General features: G+C 31.6%; 1 protein-coding gene across 4 annotated transcripts in view; it reads left to right on the top strand.

Annotated features, from left to right (window-relative positions):
* Positions 1–1,680: 1,680 nt before the first annotated feature.
* Positions 1,681–19,843, top strand: part of LOC131847572 (synaptosomal-associated protein 25) — a 31,806-nt gene continuing 13,643 nt past the window's right edge. For 2 of the 4 annotated variants that reach the window (XM_059197164.1, XM_059197166.1), the window contains exons 1-2: positions 1,681–2,014; positions 19,562–19,652. In XM_059197164.1, the coding sequence (XP_059053147.1) occupies positions 19,563–19,652 (90 nt within the window). In that variant the 5' untranslated portion in view covers positions 1,681–2,014; position 19,562. The remainder of the gene's footprint in view (positions 2,015–19,561; positions 19,653–19,843) is intronic. The other 2 variants (XM_059197163.1, XM_059197165.1) reach the window with 1 other exon arrangement.

The raw sequence follows: 19,843 nt of genomic DNA, 5'->3' as shown, positions 1-19,843 counted from the left end.
ATAATTTATATCGAATGGAATAATTAGAGATTCCCGAGATACAGTCTTTTTATTAGAATAATTAAAAAATAATATATCACTTTTCCTCTCTCTCATTTCTCATTACTTTTCTTGATATGACTTTATAAATTCCATGTAGTCCCATAGGTATTAAACTGTTTACCTTTATTTCTTATATATTCCTTATTGCACATTTAAACTTAATTATATACAACGTGAGCAATGTGTGATGAACAATCTTCTCCTTATATTAATAATAGTTACTTCGGGAGGAAGAATGATTGATAGTAATGTGAACTGATGATGACCTTATTGGTAGCAAAGTACCATGTCAGGTTGACCTCCACGTGGTTCCCTGGAAATCACTGGAAACCACCGTGATTATTCCCTGGTGGATTTGTGATGATGGGCGAACTAACCTGACCTCATGTTCATTTTATCATCCTCCATTTGTGCCCCGCCAGTATAAACCGATAGCGCAATATAACTAAAAATAGCGGGGAAATATATCATAATCATCAATTTAAAAAAATAGTTACTTCGATATATAGGTACGTATACTTTCATTCTTAGTTCAGTTAATGAAAACCTTTACTTTTAACATTTTATGAAAAAATATTTAGTGATTACTGATGATTGTGTTATTGCATATAAGCGTCAGTCGCAATTTTTCATAGAATTTGTAAAAGTTTTAATGCGTGTTGTTCTTAATTGACTACCATCACAAGTACCTACTACTATATTGATTACTATTGGTTCATAGATATTTTTTCCCAGAATATGAGATTACACAAGAATTCAGGATTCATTTTACGCCATTTCTCTTTTTGCTACTTCAGTTTCATTGTATCTTAATAAGAATCTCCTATAGTAATAGAATACTTTGTCATAATTAAGTACTTATAATTAATTATACATAAATTTATCTTATTATTCTCAAAAATGTCAGGCATAATTTGTTACTGATTATATTTATCATTGAAAATTATGTACCCGTTACGACAAACGGACAGAAAAATACATATATTTTTATCGTTACTTTATATTTATATCTACATAGATCTAGAGATTATAGATAGGTAATATAACGAATCGTTAGTCTATGGCAGCTTATACAGAATTATTGTACATATTTAGGTATTTCTGTGATAAGTATCTGTAATATATTATATCAATTAAAACATTTGATAACAATTTCAATGTCAGTATTTAAATGCTATGCTTTTATAATGAAGCTCCATAGTAATAACAGCAAATTAAATTTTGAAAATGCGAAACATGTAGCACCTTCTTCAAACAAAAATGTATAGATATATGTCTTCTGGTCAGACAAAAATAAAGCCTAAACTTTATTTCTATGTTTGAAAACATTAGTACAAAATTCGAGAGCAACTATCGTCACAATAGTTTCAGAATTTATCAAAACCACATAAGGCTTAAACAAATATATTAAAATTACAAATATAAAAATGTATTAAATCACAGAACAAAATTTTTATTGAGTTGGTGTATAATTCGATTATTATAAGTATACCGCTATCTAGTAGTAAGTAGCATAATAAGAAAGTATACTAATTCCCACTCATTAGAACTGAACTACGTGATAGTACCGACTGCTCGTCAACAGATGGCACTGTTTATTACTATTCAATCCATTTGACAATACCGGATAATATAAAAGTATTAATTTTCACATAATTATATTTTTCATGAATTGCTGACATCATTAATATTAGGTAAAATAACAATTATCCACTATATCAACATAAAAATATAAAAAAATTATTGCGCATGACACTAAAATGAAGGTCAATGCGCATAGTCAAAACATTGCGCATTTCGGGCCCCGATAGTAACCTGCCCAGAGTTGATCGACCAGCGACAGTACTGTCAGTGCCACCCATTTCTTAAGTTTCTCACAAATTGTGCTACAATTTAGTGCCTGGTTGGTGTGCAAAGCGATTCCGATCGCTCATTGTTTTATTTAGGTGCTATAGAAAATAACAAATAACAGGTAAGTTAGCTCTTAGCTATATATTAAATGTTATCGGAATTTATCTGATTTTATCACATAGTATACGATTGTTTAATTGAATTTTAATTTATGTTAGTATTATTTTACGCATGGACTCAATAAAAAAAAAGTTTATTTTACACATTGTCCATAATTTCAATGCAATTGTGTCGAATTTTGAATTGTTCAAATTATGAAAGTATTTTAAGTGATGTCATGCCCGGATATTTCTGACGTGTTTTCTTAATCTTACCATTATAATCCATACAGTACGAAATAGAACGTTATCGAATGCTAGGTGCACTATAAACTAATATATATACAGTAAAACTTGTTCCAATTGTATACTGAATATTCGCACATGAATGTATAAAATTTATAATAATTTTTGACATATTATTACAGATAAGTTAAATATATATAAATCAAAAATGTACACAATAATTTTACATAAGGAGGCATTCCTTAGAATTCATTAAAATGCTACTTAGATATCAGTTCTACAGATTGTAACCCTGGTTATATATGACCTTCAGTATTATATTTTTACTTTTAAGTTACTTACATAGACATAATTTATTTCTGTTATTAATAATAATTGTTACTCTTATTGATAAGCATAAATTCAAAGTCATGTGGAAACCGATGTGGTTAATTCTTATGAATTTGTTACAATGGGCTAACTGACCTGACGTAATGATCATCCTTTCAATTTCCACTGGTGCCCCACCAGCATATGCCATTAGTGTAGGATTATCATCTATTAAAATAAACTTGTTACATTATTATTTATGCAAGAAAAACAACTTCAATCCTCGAAGGACTATTGATGTTGTAAATGCACCAATTGATATGTTCACATTTTGCTGAGAATATCTAAATGACAGAGGGTGACCTTTCACTATCTCTGAGAGTAATTTTAATAGAAGACTGCATTAAAAATTATACTTCTTTACAAAGTTTTATATGTATTCATGGTAACATGGCTGGTATAATAATTTCTATATGTTATACATTTAACACAATATGGAAGATGTTAATATTAGGAAGATGTCAATATGAGGGAATAATAATATTTATACATTATTATAATACTATTAATAATTGTTTAAAAAAAAAGAAATATTCTTTATTTCAATAATCTTTATTTAGAGCACCTTTGAATAGTCCTTTGTATATATATATTATTCTACTAGTTGTTCAGAATGTAGTATTGGCTAAGAAAAATAAAAATCATGTCAAAATCAAATGCCTGTTGCTGTTTTAAATGAATGTTGTACAACTTTACATTTAAGAAAGAAGAAAGACACAATATGTGTAATATAAACATACTGAATAGAATGCTTTGTTCAAATCAATACTAATATTACAAAGAGGTAAATTATGTGTGTTTGGATGTTGGGGGTGATCTCTATCTAATTTATCCCATTTGTATAATTCTTTTAGTGTTGGATAACTTGTTCATCAGTGAAGACTATAGGCTATACAACAGGACATTTTGCATTTTAAATTTTACTTTTGCAAAATATAGTCTAGTTAAGCTGTTCGAAATAGATACAACATATAATAGTGGTTTTTTAATTATTAAACCAATTTATTTCATACTAGCTGATTAACCTAACCGATAACTTTCGAGCACATTTACACACACATTACATTACACATTTACCCATTTTTGCATTATTGCAAAAATGGGTAAATGTGTAATGTAATGTAAAAACCACTATTATATGTTGTATCTATTTCGAACAGCTTAACTAGACTATATTTTGCAAAAGTAAAATTTAACTTAGATATGATTAACAAAATGTGCATAGGTATGTCAAGTGGTAGTTATATCTAGTCTCGGTCTACCTACTGAGATGGGAAGGAGTTGTGATAATATATCAAGTTTTCTTTCGACTTCCATTTCTCTCCTTTCGAATAGAAACAAATCATAAAATCGATACAGAAACAGGAATTCAGCGAAGACATCGCGTAGTAAACACAAAAATATAGAAATTACATACAAGGAAATAAAAAACCTACCCCTTTTTGAAAATAATTTGAGGATAAACTGCGAATAGGGTACCGGACTTTACCAAACAAATTATGTACTTCTTTTTCTTTACATACAACGGTAATCATACTATGGTTAGGATTTCCAGTACTTGGTGTTTATGAAGAATTTTCCAAAGATTATGCTACTTAGAAATATAATTCTAATTTTCCTCTAGTATCTACATATGAGCCCTTATTAAATGTAATTATATTGGTAATAAAAGAAAACTATTTGGAAATTAACATTTCACGCATTTGGCCCCTTGCATAGACAGTAAAAGTATTTTTTCCTATTTTTCCTTTCTATTATGATTGGACCAATTGTAGAAAAACGAACGTACAAACTCAAGGACAATCGTAAGGATTCTCTTTGGTCTTTCTGGATTGGAATACTTAAAACATGATACAAGTGTGAAGAAGGAAGTATATACATACATGTAAATAAGTGAGATTTGACACACGGGTTAACTTTATTATCTCGGGCAATATGACTTATATTGCTTGTTATTTCTTATGCGAAGACTCAACTTACACATATTAACATATTTCGAAACACAAAGGCTTTTATCCTAAGTTACATTACTATTTCCCGTTGCTTCGTCTGCTTTAGTTAAATATAGCCTATTTATGTCCTTATGAGGCAGAAGGTCATAGGGTATCTAAATATATATAACTCAAAGGTGACTGACTGACATAGTGATCTATCAACGCACAGCCCAAACCACTGGACAGATCGAGCTAAAATTTGGCATGCAGGTAGATGTTATGACGTAGGCATTCGCTAAGAAAGAATTTTGATTAATTCAACCCCCGAGGGTATAAAATAGGGGATGAAAGTTTGTATGAAACTTTGTCAATTTTAAACCGATCGGGCTGAGACTTTGCATGTATAAAGCTAATATGACGTTGGCATCCCCTAGGCCCTAATTTTTTACACACGCTAAACAAAAACTATACCTAATTAAAAATAATACTTCTTAACACGAGCGAAGCCGCGGGCAAAAGCTAGTATAGTATATAGGGTATATATATTTTTTATACTACTATGGTGGCAAACAAGCATAAGGTATATCGATAGTAATCTATATTGACGTCTTTCTTTAAGATGCGTGCTGTTCACCCAAGTAGTCATGAAAGCAATGAACATACAGTTCCACATTAATGATATTAGTATGGATTATAATTATACTGTCAATTATATGTCAAAAATATAGAAAGAAACAAGGTAAAAACAGCATAAATTATATTAACAACATTATTCCCTTTGGTATGCACTTCACTGGCAGCGACGTAAGTTATGACGTCAACTGTACGTACGTAACATGATATAAACACAAAACCTAATAGATATGTTGTTTCTATTTTTTTAATTGGATAATGGTGCTCCCGCGTACGCAGTCATATAATGACATACATATATTCTGAGTATGATATTATGAAATTGAAGTTAACAAGAGGTACCGTAAAACGTCTTCGTGGGACACAGGGACCTGAGTGTCGCCTATTTCACCCGCCAAGCAGCTTTGTAAGCTGTGTTTCAATCGGTTAAACGCGCGCAAATTTAAGAAAGTATATAAAAAAAAACTATGTCCGAAACACAGTTTACAAAGCAAACTTTGATTATGCAGTGAATTTACAAGATGAGATACATGACATCTTAGTCCTCTGAAAAGGTAGTAAGTGTAACGCATAAATGGAAAGCATGAGATCATGTGTGTCAGGTTTTCAACCTGATATTCGTACTACTGTTTATGTACATATGAGACGATTATTACTTACTGTAAGTGGTCCGTTAGCTTGTTAATCATTCTAGTCCCATTTGCTGGGTGGACAAGTAAATTCGTAAGTAAAATAAACACAATGGTTTTTAGGAAGGACCATGCAGAGGGATCCTTGACGTGCATTTTCTAGCAGTGGTGTTACTAATCCTAACTACTAATAATCCCAGTTGAATCAATTTGTTCTTTTATGGTGTACCAAATTTGTATATAAATGGAATTTTTAACTGAAAGTTTTAATTACTGCATGCATTCTCTAATTTAACTTGTATCCCTCAGGTCTACTGCAATATAACGAATGCTATACATTTTTTATTGCGAACTAGATTTGATTCGCACTGTCCAATGATAACCTAATCTGAATTGTTTAGCTTTTAATGTGACACAGTATAGGAATACTGCAAAGTTTTTTTTTGGTCGCAATTTTGAAATGCATTCTTGTGGTGTGTTGTCTCTTTAAAATAGCTATTGAAATTCTACCCCCATATTGCATGGTTTATAGACAACAGCATCAACTTATAAAGTATCTAATAATTGGCAAGCCTATGCTAAACTATTAGTGAAGTGATAGTAAATATTAGACAAAGGTTTAAGTCCCTGTTGTCTCAGTCTGACTGCAACTGACTAAAATATACAACTAGCCTATTCGGTATACAATGTTTTAGCCAACCCTTCGCTTTATATAGTTTAAAAAAAAGTCGCCACCGTTGTCTGTTCGCTTATATCTTTTTAATTAAGCAACGGATTTTAATGCTGTTTTCAGGAATATATATAGAGTGATTCAAGTTCAATTCAGTATAGAGTATTCACTAGATGACTCCGCGTAAAATTTAAATTTATTCTTCTAAAATAAAAGTATCCTAAGTTACTCCTTATTACATTAGCTACCTGCCAAAAAAGTCCCGTTAAAATCGTCCAGCCATTTCAGAGATTAGCTGGAACAAACAGAGACAGACAAAAATTGTAAAAAATGTTATTGCAATATAACAAATAGACACTACAATTTTATTTATATGTATAGATAATTAATACATGCTTCTTATAGTAGGTATAGAACAAGCCGAGAAATTCAAAGATTTGTACGAAGCCGGGACGGGTCGCTAGACCATAAAAAATAGTAATCATTTTATTGGTTATCAAACTGAACCATGTTTCCAAACATTGAGTACATTTATTTATTCTGGATGAATATAGTGATGCTTGTTTTTATAGTTATAATGAAAATATATATTTTAAACACCCAAAACCCTTAAAATTATTTCAACCTTGTGAACATTAAGAACAACATTTACTTTCTTTCGTTACATAGTTTCCACGTAACCGCTACAAACTAATTTTATAATTATTCTCATCGTTATTTATCACAAAAGAAGACGAGTAGTTACTATTAGCGTTTTCTATACACTTGGTATACACCCTGAGAACCTCATTTTTTGTGAATTAGAATAAAACAAGCTAGTCACTCATGTTATACTAGTACTAAAATTATGGACGTCACCTAATAACAATATAATGATTTATAATTTTAAATATTAGATTAAAAATATACCCCCACGAGACAAACTTAACCCTTATCACTCAAATTTGGGGCTTCAGGGTGAGTTGGTTTCAAATAACACAATGGAAGGAGATTATGCTTTTAACGTGACATATATCGTGATATTATTGAAAATACACTCAATTTTAATAATTGAGAAGTAGATGCGAATCGTATCGGGAATTTGTCCTTTAAAAATATTCCTCTGCTAAAATCCCAACGTAAACTCCTAAATTTGTTTGCAAAACTGAATGACAAACATTCAATGTAAAACTCGTAACTGTCGTAAAACACCTTTAAAGGAACAAAGCAAAATACAGATACGCAAACAAATTCGGAACAGAACCTTGTATCTATAACCCACCTGGCTAGCTTTATAAAGGTATAATAATCTCTCCCTCGTAAAAAAATCAGTGCCTTATAGTCGAACGTTAATAATTAATTGCTAATGGTGTGAATAAATGCAAACAGCCAAGTGCCTTGCAAATTTTAACGGTTATAATAAGTACGTACTTACTCGTACATTAAGATTTATCTTTTGCTTCTTAGCCTTTTATGATATCTCCAGACTCTTTTGTGTTTTTGAATTGACGTTGAGAACTTTTGCAGGCACTATGTCGTTCAAAGAAATAGCTGTGCTCGGGAAAAAATATTGCTACATCATATCGAATATAGCGCTCTCGAGATTCGATGAATCGAGATGTTTATAAGAAAATAACCCTTTCACTACAAGCTCACCCAAACGTGGGTAGAATGTGTGGAATCATGGCAGATATTATAAAGATGACGAATCTACAAAAGGGTCACGTCTGTAAATCCGTCGGAAGGCGTCTAATACTTTCATACGTCAACCCTTGTTTCACGCGGTTAAATCTCATGGAATTTATTTTAGTCTCAGCGTTATTTATCTGAACTAATATTAAGTAAATACCTTTAGATAAAAAGGACTAAAATTTTATCTAAGGTATTTTATTTTATTTTGTGTTTGTATTGGATAAACTCACGAAGCACATAATAGATTTTAACAATCTTTTACATTGTATAGAAAATTACTTTATTAGAGTGTAAAGTCGACTGTATTTCTTTTTTTATGAATATTAAAAAATAAACCCGTGCAAACCCAACGTGTTTCCTGTCTCATAATTTCTATAACTCTATCTTTCACATTGTCATGAAATTATTCTTTCATTAAATACTGAATATTCAACGTATGCCTGTATAAATGCGTGTGTATACGAGCTTCCCAGATTAGGCGCAATTTCTCGTAACATGTTTCGATAATAAAAACTAAACATGCGTATTTCTTTCATTTTGCGTCATTTTAATTGCGATATAAGAGGCGAGGTGTGAAAGTAATATGTAACAACGTCACTCTATGTCTCATATAATTAAGGCATGTAGTAAACAAGTTGGTAATGTAGCCGGCGCTGGTTTCCGAGTTCCCGAGCTGGGGATCTGCGCGCGACTATTGATTTTTCAGCGCCCGCGGACGTGCTACGTCGCTGGCGTATATCTCCCGCAAATGCTAAGATTATGTCCGCTGGCTGCTTTTTGGCTACCTCTATGAAATTAAAATCTATTTGAAATAAGCCGAATTGAAATAATTGTGTTCTATTATTCTCTCTTTATCTCTTTCTATCTCGGATTTCACTAATTTTTAAAAAAATTAACGATTAAAATTTTAATTCCAATCCTTTGATTCATTTAAAAGAGTTCTCAAAATCGATTAAGTATTTTTAGGTTTAACCATCATCAACAAAATCCAATATATTCCAGTTATATTATTAGATCAAATAAAAAAAAATATCTATTTAAAATGTTAAGGAACGGGTATAGCGAACAGAATCTAAGCAATGTTCTCCCAAGTGAATACGAAAATATATTTCAATCTAACAAGATCATTTGAATGAAAGGTTCAAAAATTATTGTCATCACATGTCGACACGTGCCTCCCCTGGCGAGGGTGACGTTGTTTGTTTTACCTTTATTGTGTATATATGACATTGTCCTGAACACGCTATTGTCTTGCAAATTAGTCGTTGATAAGTAATATTAGTTTAAATTAAAACAATATGTCGTAATCGTAAATAACACACAGTAAACTTTGAATGAAATAATAGAGACTTTTTTAGTTTTTATATGTTAAATGATAGTTTCAATAGGTTTTAGTTTTCGGTTCAATGATTTCAAATTATCAATAATTAAATCTTCCCAGAAAACACTACATAAATCAAAAGAAAGGCGAATTGAGAACATCGAGTAATAACATATACCTATTCCGTCGTTCTTTTTATACAATTGTTTTTTTTTCTTTTGTTGCTATAAATACATGTCATGATCTTCCCTATGGAAAGCCTTGCAATGTAATGCTAGTCGATATAATACGTATTTCTAAATACGATATTATTGATACGAAATCTATGTATTTCGTGTGAATTGGAAGATTATGTTGAATTGGAACATATTTCGAGTAAAATGAACTAGATTTTAATGGATATATTTAATAAAATACGAACGACATGATATATTAAACGTAACTTTTAATCTATCAATATATTTTTTTACAATGACAGAATTTAGTGCTCCACAATTATGTATATGAACGTCTATGTTCAATATTCATTAAAAACATACTACTAAGTATAGATTGGTCAGGCTGCGCTTCCGGTGTTCAATTGGACATGACTCACAAGATTGTCTCTTGAGAATGCATTAATTGTGGAGGGAGATCTAGCAGATTTGTAATCTCAGAGTATGACGCCATTCGTTGGATATAGAAGTTACAAATTAAATCATTTGTCATGTGCAACAACTAATATCGTCGTTGAGTATTAATAAATAAATAATCCTGGACACTGAACACCCACCTAGTCCCACGGTAAGCAGAGCTTGTATTGTAATTACTAGACAACTGATATAAATACTTAGAAATGTATATATATTGTGTGTATTGTATTTTCTATGTAGGTACATATACATAGAAAGCACCCAGGCCGATATAACAATACAATCACACTCATGAACACAACTGTTTGTACCGAGCGAGGAATCGAACCCGTGACCATCGCAAGAAAACCGGTGTCCTATACCGCTACACCACCGAGGCCGTCATTGCTAAATAAACAAAGTAAATTTTTTCTATTAATTATTTATTAAAACAGATAAAGTTGTGATTTTGTGATACATTACCTATTATAAGATAGTGTCTTATTCCTCACTAAGAGTGAACTACTCCTTGAGACGAGCTTCTGCTACAAAGAACTTATTGTATGAATCATTTAGACCAAATTTCAGATTTGTTCGACCATTAACAGTTCAGACGTCGAAAGATAACAAACAGACAGTCAGACACTTTCGTATTTAGGCTATTAATATGGCTAGCATAGGTATTTGTAGTATGTTTTACAAATAAAGGAATATTAAATGAAAAATACTGCTTTCAAATATTGGTAATGTTACTTTCCATTAACGCGATACCTACTTCTAAATATGAGATCACATTTCTAATCAAGTTAGTAATTACTTTGTGATGATTCAGTGGAATATTTAGCAATGATAAATTGTTGTTTCTATTGATTACATCATTCAAATCTAGGAAATTAGAATCAGAAATTAGTCTCAGCTCGTTTTTGCTATTACCAGTAACCATATTGTTATGGGACTACCATGAAATGCAAATGAGTCATTAAATGTACATAATGTCAAAGAACAGTATTTTTGACAATTTATGTACTAATCACCCGCTGTAAAATGTACAAAGGAATGTCATGAGTATTATAACATTTATAAATATATTTAAGTCATTATGAAAGCTCATGTAATGGCAGACTCAAATTGTAGACACTTATGACATGTGAAATGAATAAGTCTGAATTATTAAGAGATACGGGCTCACAAACTGTCCGGATTGTAAAATTCCATATCACTTAAATTGCTTTTACTCGCAACCTCGGATCCCATTCCCTCTGGCCTAGATAGCAGATATATTGTAGCTCCAGAGGGAATAAATTTTTAGTTTAGAATATACGGGGAAATATGAGCGTAATTTAAAACAGATACATTTTTAAAGCTCTTTTGGGAACGATTTGTTATCCAGTACACTCCATGTATATCTGTGCTTTTATTATCCCTTTTTTTCGATGATCTCACAAAAATAGGATATTCATAATTCAATTTGCAAAGACGAGCTTTGTGGCCTGATTACGTACCCGTCCATTAATTCCTTAATAGTTTCCGCAGTCAGCAGCGTCAGGAATGGCAAACAAGCTGACGGCCCACCTAATGGCAAGTGGCATCCTCGTTTATATACATGAATAGCATCACCAAAATGTGACTCATGCTTTGCCATTCCGTCTAAAATAAACTCTTACTTTTATCAACTTTTCCACAACCATGCATTATGTTCTGTTATTATAACTTTTAACCGTAACAACTATCTACCACAAGTGTTTGAATTGTATGTGTGTGTTCTATTTGTACTTATTGTATGTGTATGTTAAATTATGTAATAGATGCTATGCCAAGAATAGTTGAAGATGGTAACCTCTGCGCCATCGTCATTAAAATTCAAAGGTCGACAATGGGCGCGAGGCACGCAATCTTGTTCACATATAGGTAACGAACCAAACTATGCATTTCAGTTCAGTGCTATCGAACATACAAATGCTTCATTTCATAATTAAATAATGGTATTTCACACACCTTTGCTTATTATAATATTATCCTACAATTATGTCTTTCTGCCCGTTTAATAACAATCGTAGCAAGTGGAGTATATTTATCCACGTATGTTATAATGTTTCTATTTCTATACGTATGCCATTTGTCAAAATCTTAAAAATATTCTATTAAAATGGTATGAGTATGGATACACATTTAAGATATTTTCTCACAAAATTATGGAAATATTGACTTTCAATTGTTTAAAATAGGTACTCCAAACTTGCATAAATTTAAATAAGCAAATACTTACCATAATAAATTTTCCTTTATGCCGCGCCGTTTGAATTTGCACAAATTCAATAAATTTCTAATGACCTAAAATTTTCAAATAGTTACTTTTTCCTCATTTTTACTTACTAGACATAATTTGTTTTCATATTATGTCCGTATTGTATCTAACTATACATGTATCTAAAAACTGATACTAAAAGCAATTTTACAGGACAAAAAATGTAACTATCTATTATTGAGGGTAATCAAATAATACTAATAAGGGTATAATTTTAATAAGTATATATCAGTCTTCCAGAACATTAATCATAATTATCTACATGGCTTGCAAATTACGAAGCTTAGGTTCTGGTAATATAATTTTTATTTTATTCACTTAATTTCTCTCTAATGTACAGTCATTAAAATCGTAATCATTAAGACCTTCATAATGAAATAACTTATTTCTGTACCAGCTATATTTTTAGCTAACAACACATGTCATTTACGGACATCATTCGAGTATCATTGACCGCTCAGTACCTATTAGTAAAAGTACAATGGCGTGTTCAATTAATAATTCATATTTCCATTGCTACGATTATTTTTTCAGTAGACATGAGGTTATTGTGACACCTCATCGATTTCTACAATTATGTTAGAATATGTAATACACACGCTCTACGCTCTCATATAGATATAATTAATCGATTTATACTCTAAGCCTATTTTTAAATGCCCACTATTTTTCTTTGAATAGATGGATACTAAAATTAACATCTCAATTAAAATAATTATCAGAAACTCATTCAAGAGCGTCTGTTATACTCGTAATTTATTATTATTTATTATAAATAAATTTTATTTCCTTTTATTCATGATTTCAAATGTGAAGAAATTTAGAGTAAGTTATGATAGAACAAAATCAGTATGACTATTGTGGTCCTAACGTCGACAGTAAATAGAATAGAAAACAGTTTATTCCTGTAACACTTTTTAATGCAAAAAAGGGTTGTAAGGAGTATAAAGGGGAGATGAAACGTCGTACGAAAGTATCGTAATTTTTATATCTAGAAGCTTGAAATGTTGCTGTTGATCAATAACTATGATGTTGATTATAACTAAATATAACAATTAAACTATAAAAATATAAAATTGTTACCCTTAAGGGGGTAAAACAAAATAGGGCATAAAACTTTGTATGGAAATTCGTAATTTTTATAGCTAGATCGATGAAACGTTTTTCTTTGGCTTTTTTGGTTAGAATATTAAATATTATTTCTTTATTTAGTATATTATCTATGTAAGTATTCCACGTGGGAAGCACGAAGTCGCAGATACAGCTAGTATAATATACTAATAACCCTGAACAATCATACACAATACACACAACGCCATCTAGTCCCAAAAGCTAAGCAGATCTTGTGTTATGGGTACTAGATAGGGTTCATTCCCGGGAATTCTCGACCCGAGAATTCCCGGGAAATCGTTGGGTTTTGTTGCCGGGAAATCAAGCTCGAGAAAAGTCGAGAACTCGAGAAATCAAGTATCTATATAGAAATTAAATTGCAGTTTGTTTTGTTGCGTGGTGGCGTAATAATTCAAGATATTAAGGTTTTCTTTCATATAATTTTTTTTTTGTTTACAAGTTTAAGGTAGATTTTTTCTAAATAACCAGCCAAAAATGGTGATGTCATTATAAATATAAGTCTGAATAATATTAGGTCCTAACATATGAAAGTGGTGTTTTGTAAGAGAGTAACCTGAAGTATTTTTTTCAAAATATAACATGTTTATTTAATCAAACTATATACTATTGTATTTATGCACTTTTGCCATCACATAGGTACTTCATTGATCCCTTTACTGAAAGAAAAATTTGAACGGGAACATTTGGACATATCAATAAAATCTTTGAAGGCACTTTGGCCTGCCCCATCGGATTTGAATTTTTTCCCAATCAGTTATCCAAATTTCGAAAAAAAAATGGTAATGATATAAATGATAAGGTTGGAGCAAGGTCCGGGGAGTACGGTGGTTGTCTTAAATGGTAAATGTCATTTGTGCAGTGTGTAGTCTAGCGTTGTCCTGAAGCAGCAGTGGCCTACGGCGATTGACCAGCCTCGGTTGTTTAGCAGCTAGCTTTTCCATTATGGTTTCTCAATTGCTGACAACACACATCTGCCGTAATCATCTGGCCAGATTTAAGAAAGCTGAAGTGAACAACACCGGAACTAGTCCACTAAACACTCGCAAGTAACTTGTTTTGAGTCAATTTTCGCTGGGGCAGGATTTGGTTGGTTTGCCAGGGTTCACCCATTGCGATGAGCGTTTCCAATTATCATACAAGATCCACATCATCACAGGTAATGATTCGATTTAAAATCCCTTTTATTATTATGCCGGTTGACTAATGTAACGCAGCAGACTACGCGCGTTTGTCGATCGAAACGCGAATTGTCCACTCAATTCATGAGGGACCCACCTTTCAAGCTTTTTCACCCTCCCAATTTTCTACAAGTGGATTAATACAGTTTTGTCACTAACACCGCAACCTGCAACTAACTCGGACGTGGTTCGCGATGGATCACAATAGCCTTCAATTCTGCATTACCAACCTTGGACTCCGGCCGCCCACGGGGATTGTTTTGCAGGTCGAAATTTCCAGAACGAAAACGTTGGAACCAAAAATGCATTGTGTTTTCTTTTGCGACACCACCGCCATACACATAATTAATCCGTCGAGCTGTTTCTGCAGCACTAGTGCCATGGCGGAACTCGTACTTGTACTTGTAAATGACGCGATATTTTAAGTTTTCCATTTTGTAAGCTGAGTGACCCAAAGAAAAAACCAAGCATATGTATTACGGTTTTCGAAAAACAAATGCATGAGTGAATAGCCATATAAATTTGAAATTGGAATTCCTAACCAAAGAGGAGATATTTAAGATCAAAGTGGCCAGTGCGACAAAACGCTAATTTCATATGTAAGAACCTAATATATTTCAGTATTTAAATAAAATTTTGCTTATTCATAATATGTATAATGTTTTTAAATATACTCAATAAAAGTTTTATAATTAATTTTATAGTTAAATTTTATATTTAATATTTAACAAATACTGCAGTGGTTTTCCTTTCAAATGAAACCACTGAGTTTTTTGACGTTATTAGAACCAAATAATATGAGAAAACGTACGTAAATGTAAATTTCTCGACAACCCGAGAAATTAACCTCGAGAATTCTCGAGACCCGAGAAATTGAAAAGCTCGAGAAATCATGAACCCTAGTACTAGACAAGTGATATAAATATTTAAATATTTTTTTTTGTAAATACAAGCAATCATTATGAATGCAAATGTTCGCATCGTGCGAGAAATAGAACCCGCGATGATTGGAATTCAGGCGATGTGCTAAACCGCTAGACCACAGAAGCCATTGATAACACTATCGCTCCGAGTTATGTTAAAACAATGGGCATACATTACTTTAACGGTTTATCGAGGAAATATGGCAGTGTCTATATATATATGTTTTCAAACAGTAAGTAACATATAATACAACAATAGATTCGTTGGCTTCTCATACTAACACCGAATGGGATGTTCGTTTTATCCTATATTATTCCATTAAAAGACGTTGTACTAAATAATTATTAAAAATAAAAAGCCTAACCCACGACTTGTTTCACTTATCACCATATTTACCAGCATCATAGTAATATTTAACTTAATAATTTGAAGTATAATCACAAACCGCAAACAATTCTGGTTATAAAATAAGGGCGGCGTACGCGAGGGTAACCTTCCCCCTTCTTTGTTCGTCGGCGTTCAAGGTCATGTCCGTCCGATGTCGTTTTTATCTTGTACGGAAAATTCATTACTCTGAATAATTTCCACTACTGCTAAAAATAAAGTTGTATGATGTAATTACTTTGATAGTGGTAATAGCTTTTTGTTTTAAGTAACCTGGTAAGGTTACAATTACCCGATGGATCGTCTCAATAGGTAGATCGTGTGGCTTCTAAAATCTACCATATTGGGAGGATGACAGGATACGAGCGCTCCTATAGCAGCTTCGATTTTTCAAATTAAACGGAAGTTGTAGCGTAACACACACAACAAGAAATACAGTCTAATCATTGACAGTTATTTTGTAAGTCTTTAAAGTAGGAACAGCAAGTCTGTGATGCAGAATTCCTAATCTAGTACTTGTTAATTCTCAGTTAAACTCCCGTTAACTATTCATTCTTCACTGAGTGCTGTGTTTTATCTAGCATGGGTATGAACCTAGTTTAAAAATTCAAGTCGGGTTGGTATGTACGCTCATAATAAACGAAGTAACTTCATATTATTTTTTGAAAGGTTTTGACCTCGTCTACTGTATTAAAATTAGGTGTATAAATGGATGAATTTTAGAAACATCGTTACACACATATGCAGGTTATATTTTTTTAGATATATTATAGTAAGTTGAAATGAGGTATTGTGCTAAAACAGGTGCTTTGCATATGTATTAGTTATTTATTTACGGTTTATTTTATTTTATTTATTTACATAATGTTGCGAATGTAGATTTAAAATACAAGATATGTCAATGTCAATCTTCTGCTACATAAAACACCTTAACCACTAGATCAGCTATTGGATTTAACCTTTTTCATTCCACGTACGCCATTAAAATCAGGCCCAATATAAAGGTAAAAATACACAGGAATAATGTTAAGACACAATTTATTCTAGTATCTGATCCCAAAAAAAACTTTTTCATAAAAATTATAAATTCTGTTTAATTTAAAGGTGTTTGTTGTAATGCTGCTTTTTGGCTACTAAATTAGTAATATTTGAGCGTATATATTATAGTACGGCTGGCATTCATTTATTAATTTAAATGTGCATAGAAAAGGTGGTGGATTGTTATGTCGCGCATTGTCGCGGACTCCCATGAGTCCAAGGACCATAAATTAATAAACACTACAGTAGATAGGAGTAAGGAGGACCTAATAGGTAGCAACCCATTCTTACCGCACGCATACTTATTATGTGCAGTGTGCATTCTAATGTTTTTTAAAATAAAATACTGCCTGTTGTTCCTATATATTTCTGTAGGTGTGTGAAAATTCATAAATGTTTGAGAGTATCTATATTTAAACAAAATATATATGTAGTATTAATATTAGTTTACAATAAGATAAGGCTTTAGGTAGGTAGAGTTCCGAAAATCCCGGCATCTTTCCAACAAAACATATTTGGCAGTTACCGAAAGGCTTTTGTATGATTTTTCTGATCCTAAACTGGAATATATAGGTTCTGGTTAGGATTACACCCGTGGCCCCTTATCTTACAGGCGTCTACTGTCGTACTATAATCGCTTATCACCATAGCGGAAGCTGTTTTATACTCTGAATTACCACATTTGTTGTAATAAAATATATAAAACACCCAAAATTATCTATTTGTTTTCTATGAGGAAATTTATATTTGTATCTGTTATATTTATATAACTCAGATCAATAAATATAGCAAAATTGTTAGATTTCTTTTTAATTATTATTGCAAAATGTTATTCTATGTAAAGCCATCGTATAAAATTTTCCGTGGTGTGTGCAAGTCATGTATTACATTTGCATGACAGCCTCGGTGGTCTAGTGGTTTAGCACACCGCTTTACTATCCGATGGTTGTAGGTTCGATTCCTCGCACTGTACAAACATTTGTATTCATGAGTATGATTGTGTGTATCGGTCTGGGTGTTTTCTATGTATAATATGTATTTATTTACAAAAAAAAAGTATGCATGTATTTATATCAGTTGTCTAGTACCCATAACACAAGATCTGCTTAGCTTGGGACTAGATGGCGCTATGTGAATTGTCCTGAAATATTATTATTTACTACATTGACGAAAACACAATTAAAATCATTATTCCATAAATAAATATTTTGTCAATTACAGACTCTTATGATTTGTCAATAATGTTCGGTGTGCTTTCAAACTGAAAAGAACTGAAAGGAAACTCAGTTCGTATTCTTTTCAAATAACGTTGTATCATACATGTTTACAATAACACAGATTTATTTTTAAATTCACATTTTGAGAATAGCGTGACTTTTTATTTTGTCAAAACGACAGTTAACAAAGCCTATAACTACCCCATTTGATATAACAGTCATGACGTATGTTTTACTATTAACCAAAAATAGTTGATGCTTGTACCAGAAAACTTGTTCGTGTAGTATTACAATTAGGTTTTTATCAATAGTTAATTGCAAATGTAAGGTCACGCGTAAGGCTTAGGCGAAGGTCACTTATTAGGTTGCCTCAGCATATTTTGTTAACGTAATTCTACCAAGGGTTATCGTAAACAGTTTAGATGGCTACCTTAAGAAGATTATAATAAAATTATTCATTTAAAAGTTCACAGAAATTCATTATTCTATTTTAAGTTTTCCTGAAAAATTACATGTTTTCGCGATTTTCAAATGTTTTATCACATTCGTTTGTTACTATGTATTTAAATAGGTTCACTTAAAGGATGAATTGATGACGATTCTACGGGATACATAATATATAGTCTTTATCCCAAATACTATATCTACTAATATAAAATTTTATGACGATTAATATATTGTTAAATTTGCCATGTTATAATATTAGTATAATGTAATAGAAATACTATTACAGTAATACATATTAATATTAATTTATACCAAACTAACTTGAAGATTGGTTGTAACTTTATCCTCCTATTTTAAAATATTGTTCATTCAAAACCACATTTTAGCCTCAAATGCAACTTTTTCACATAATGATGAGGATAAATAATAATGTTTCAGCAAGTTCGAACAAATAATGTAATTCGCGATATGACGTTACCTATTCTATATGATTATATTATTTTAAATATGGGAAAGACAGGAAATCCAAACTATAGTAATCACTCAATTCTACGATCTACAGGTATCTATCAAAAAATTATTAATTAGATAATTTCTGTTTTAAAATTGTTGAAATATAGTTACCTTGAAATGAACAAATAAAAATTTATATTATTAATTATTTTACTAAATGTCTCAGGGAATAATATATATATACCTGTATCCGGAAATTTATTAAAGCATGGACTTGAATTGAAATCTACATTGAAAGACAGTGTTAGCATATGGTACTATCTCATATGAGTTAGTTGTTTTACCTTAGTTTATCATTTTTGTTCTGTATCATATTTTCTTTATTGGTATCGTTATTGTATTGTTACAGGATGCCTTCAGCAGCGCCACCCGCCGAAAATGGCGCGCCGCGCAGCGAGCTCGAGCAACTACAGATGCGCGCAGGACAAGTCACTGATGAGGTCGGCATTGGAGCTTTTACATATTCTTATAAATTTTTTTTTCAGATTATTATCCATAGTATTCGTTACAATTTGTTAAATCTAAAGTTAGTTAAAGCATAAATCCAACACTTATAATACACAATTTACAATGACGACATCGGCTCCTGAAACCCGTCCACTTCTCCGGCGCATGTTTATTTCTCTTTATA

This window comes from Achroia grisella, unplaced genomic scaffold (genome assembly GCF_030625045.1).
Source record: "Achroia grisella isolate CSIRO2021 unplaced genomic scaffold, CSIRO_AGI_Agris_v1 utg540, whole genome shotgun sequence".
NCBI lineage: Eukaryota > Metazoa > Arthropoda > Insecta > Lepidoptera > Pyralidae > Achroia > Achroia grisella.
Note: the sequence above shows the minus strand (reverse complement) of the source record. Positions and strands in the feature narration are given on the sequence as shown.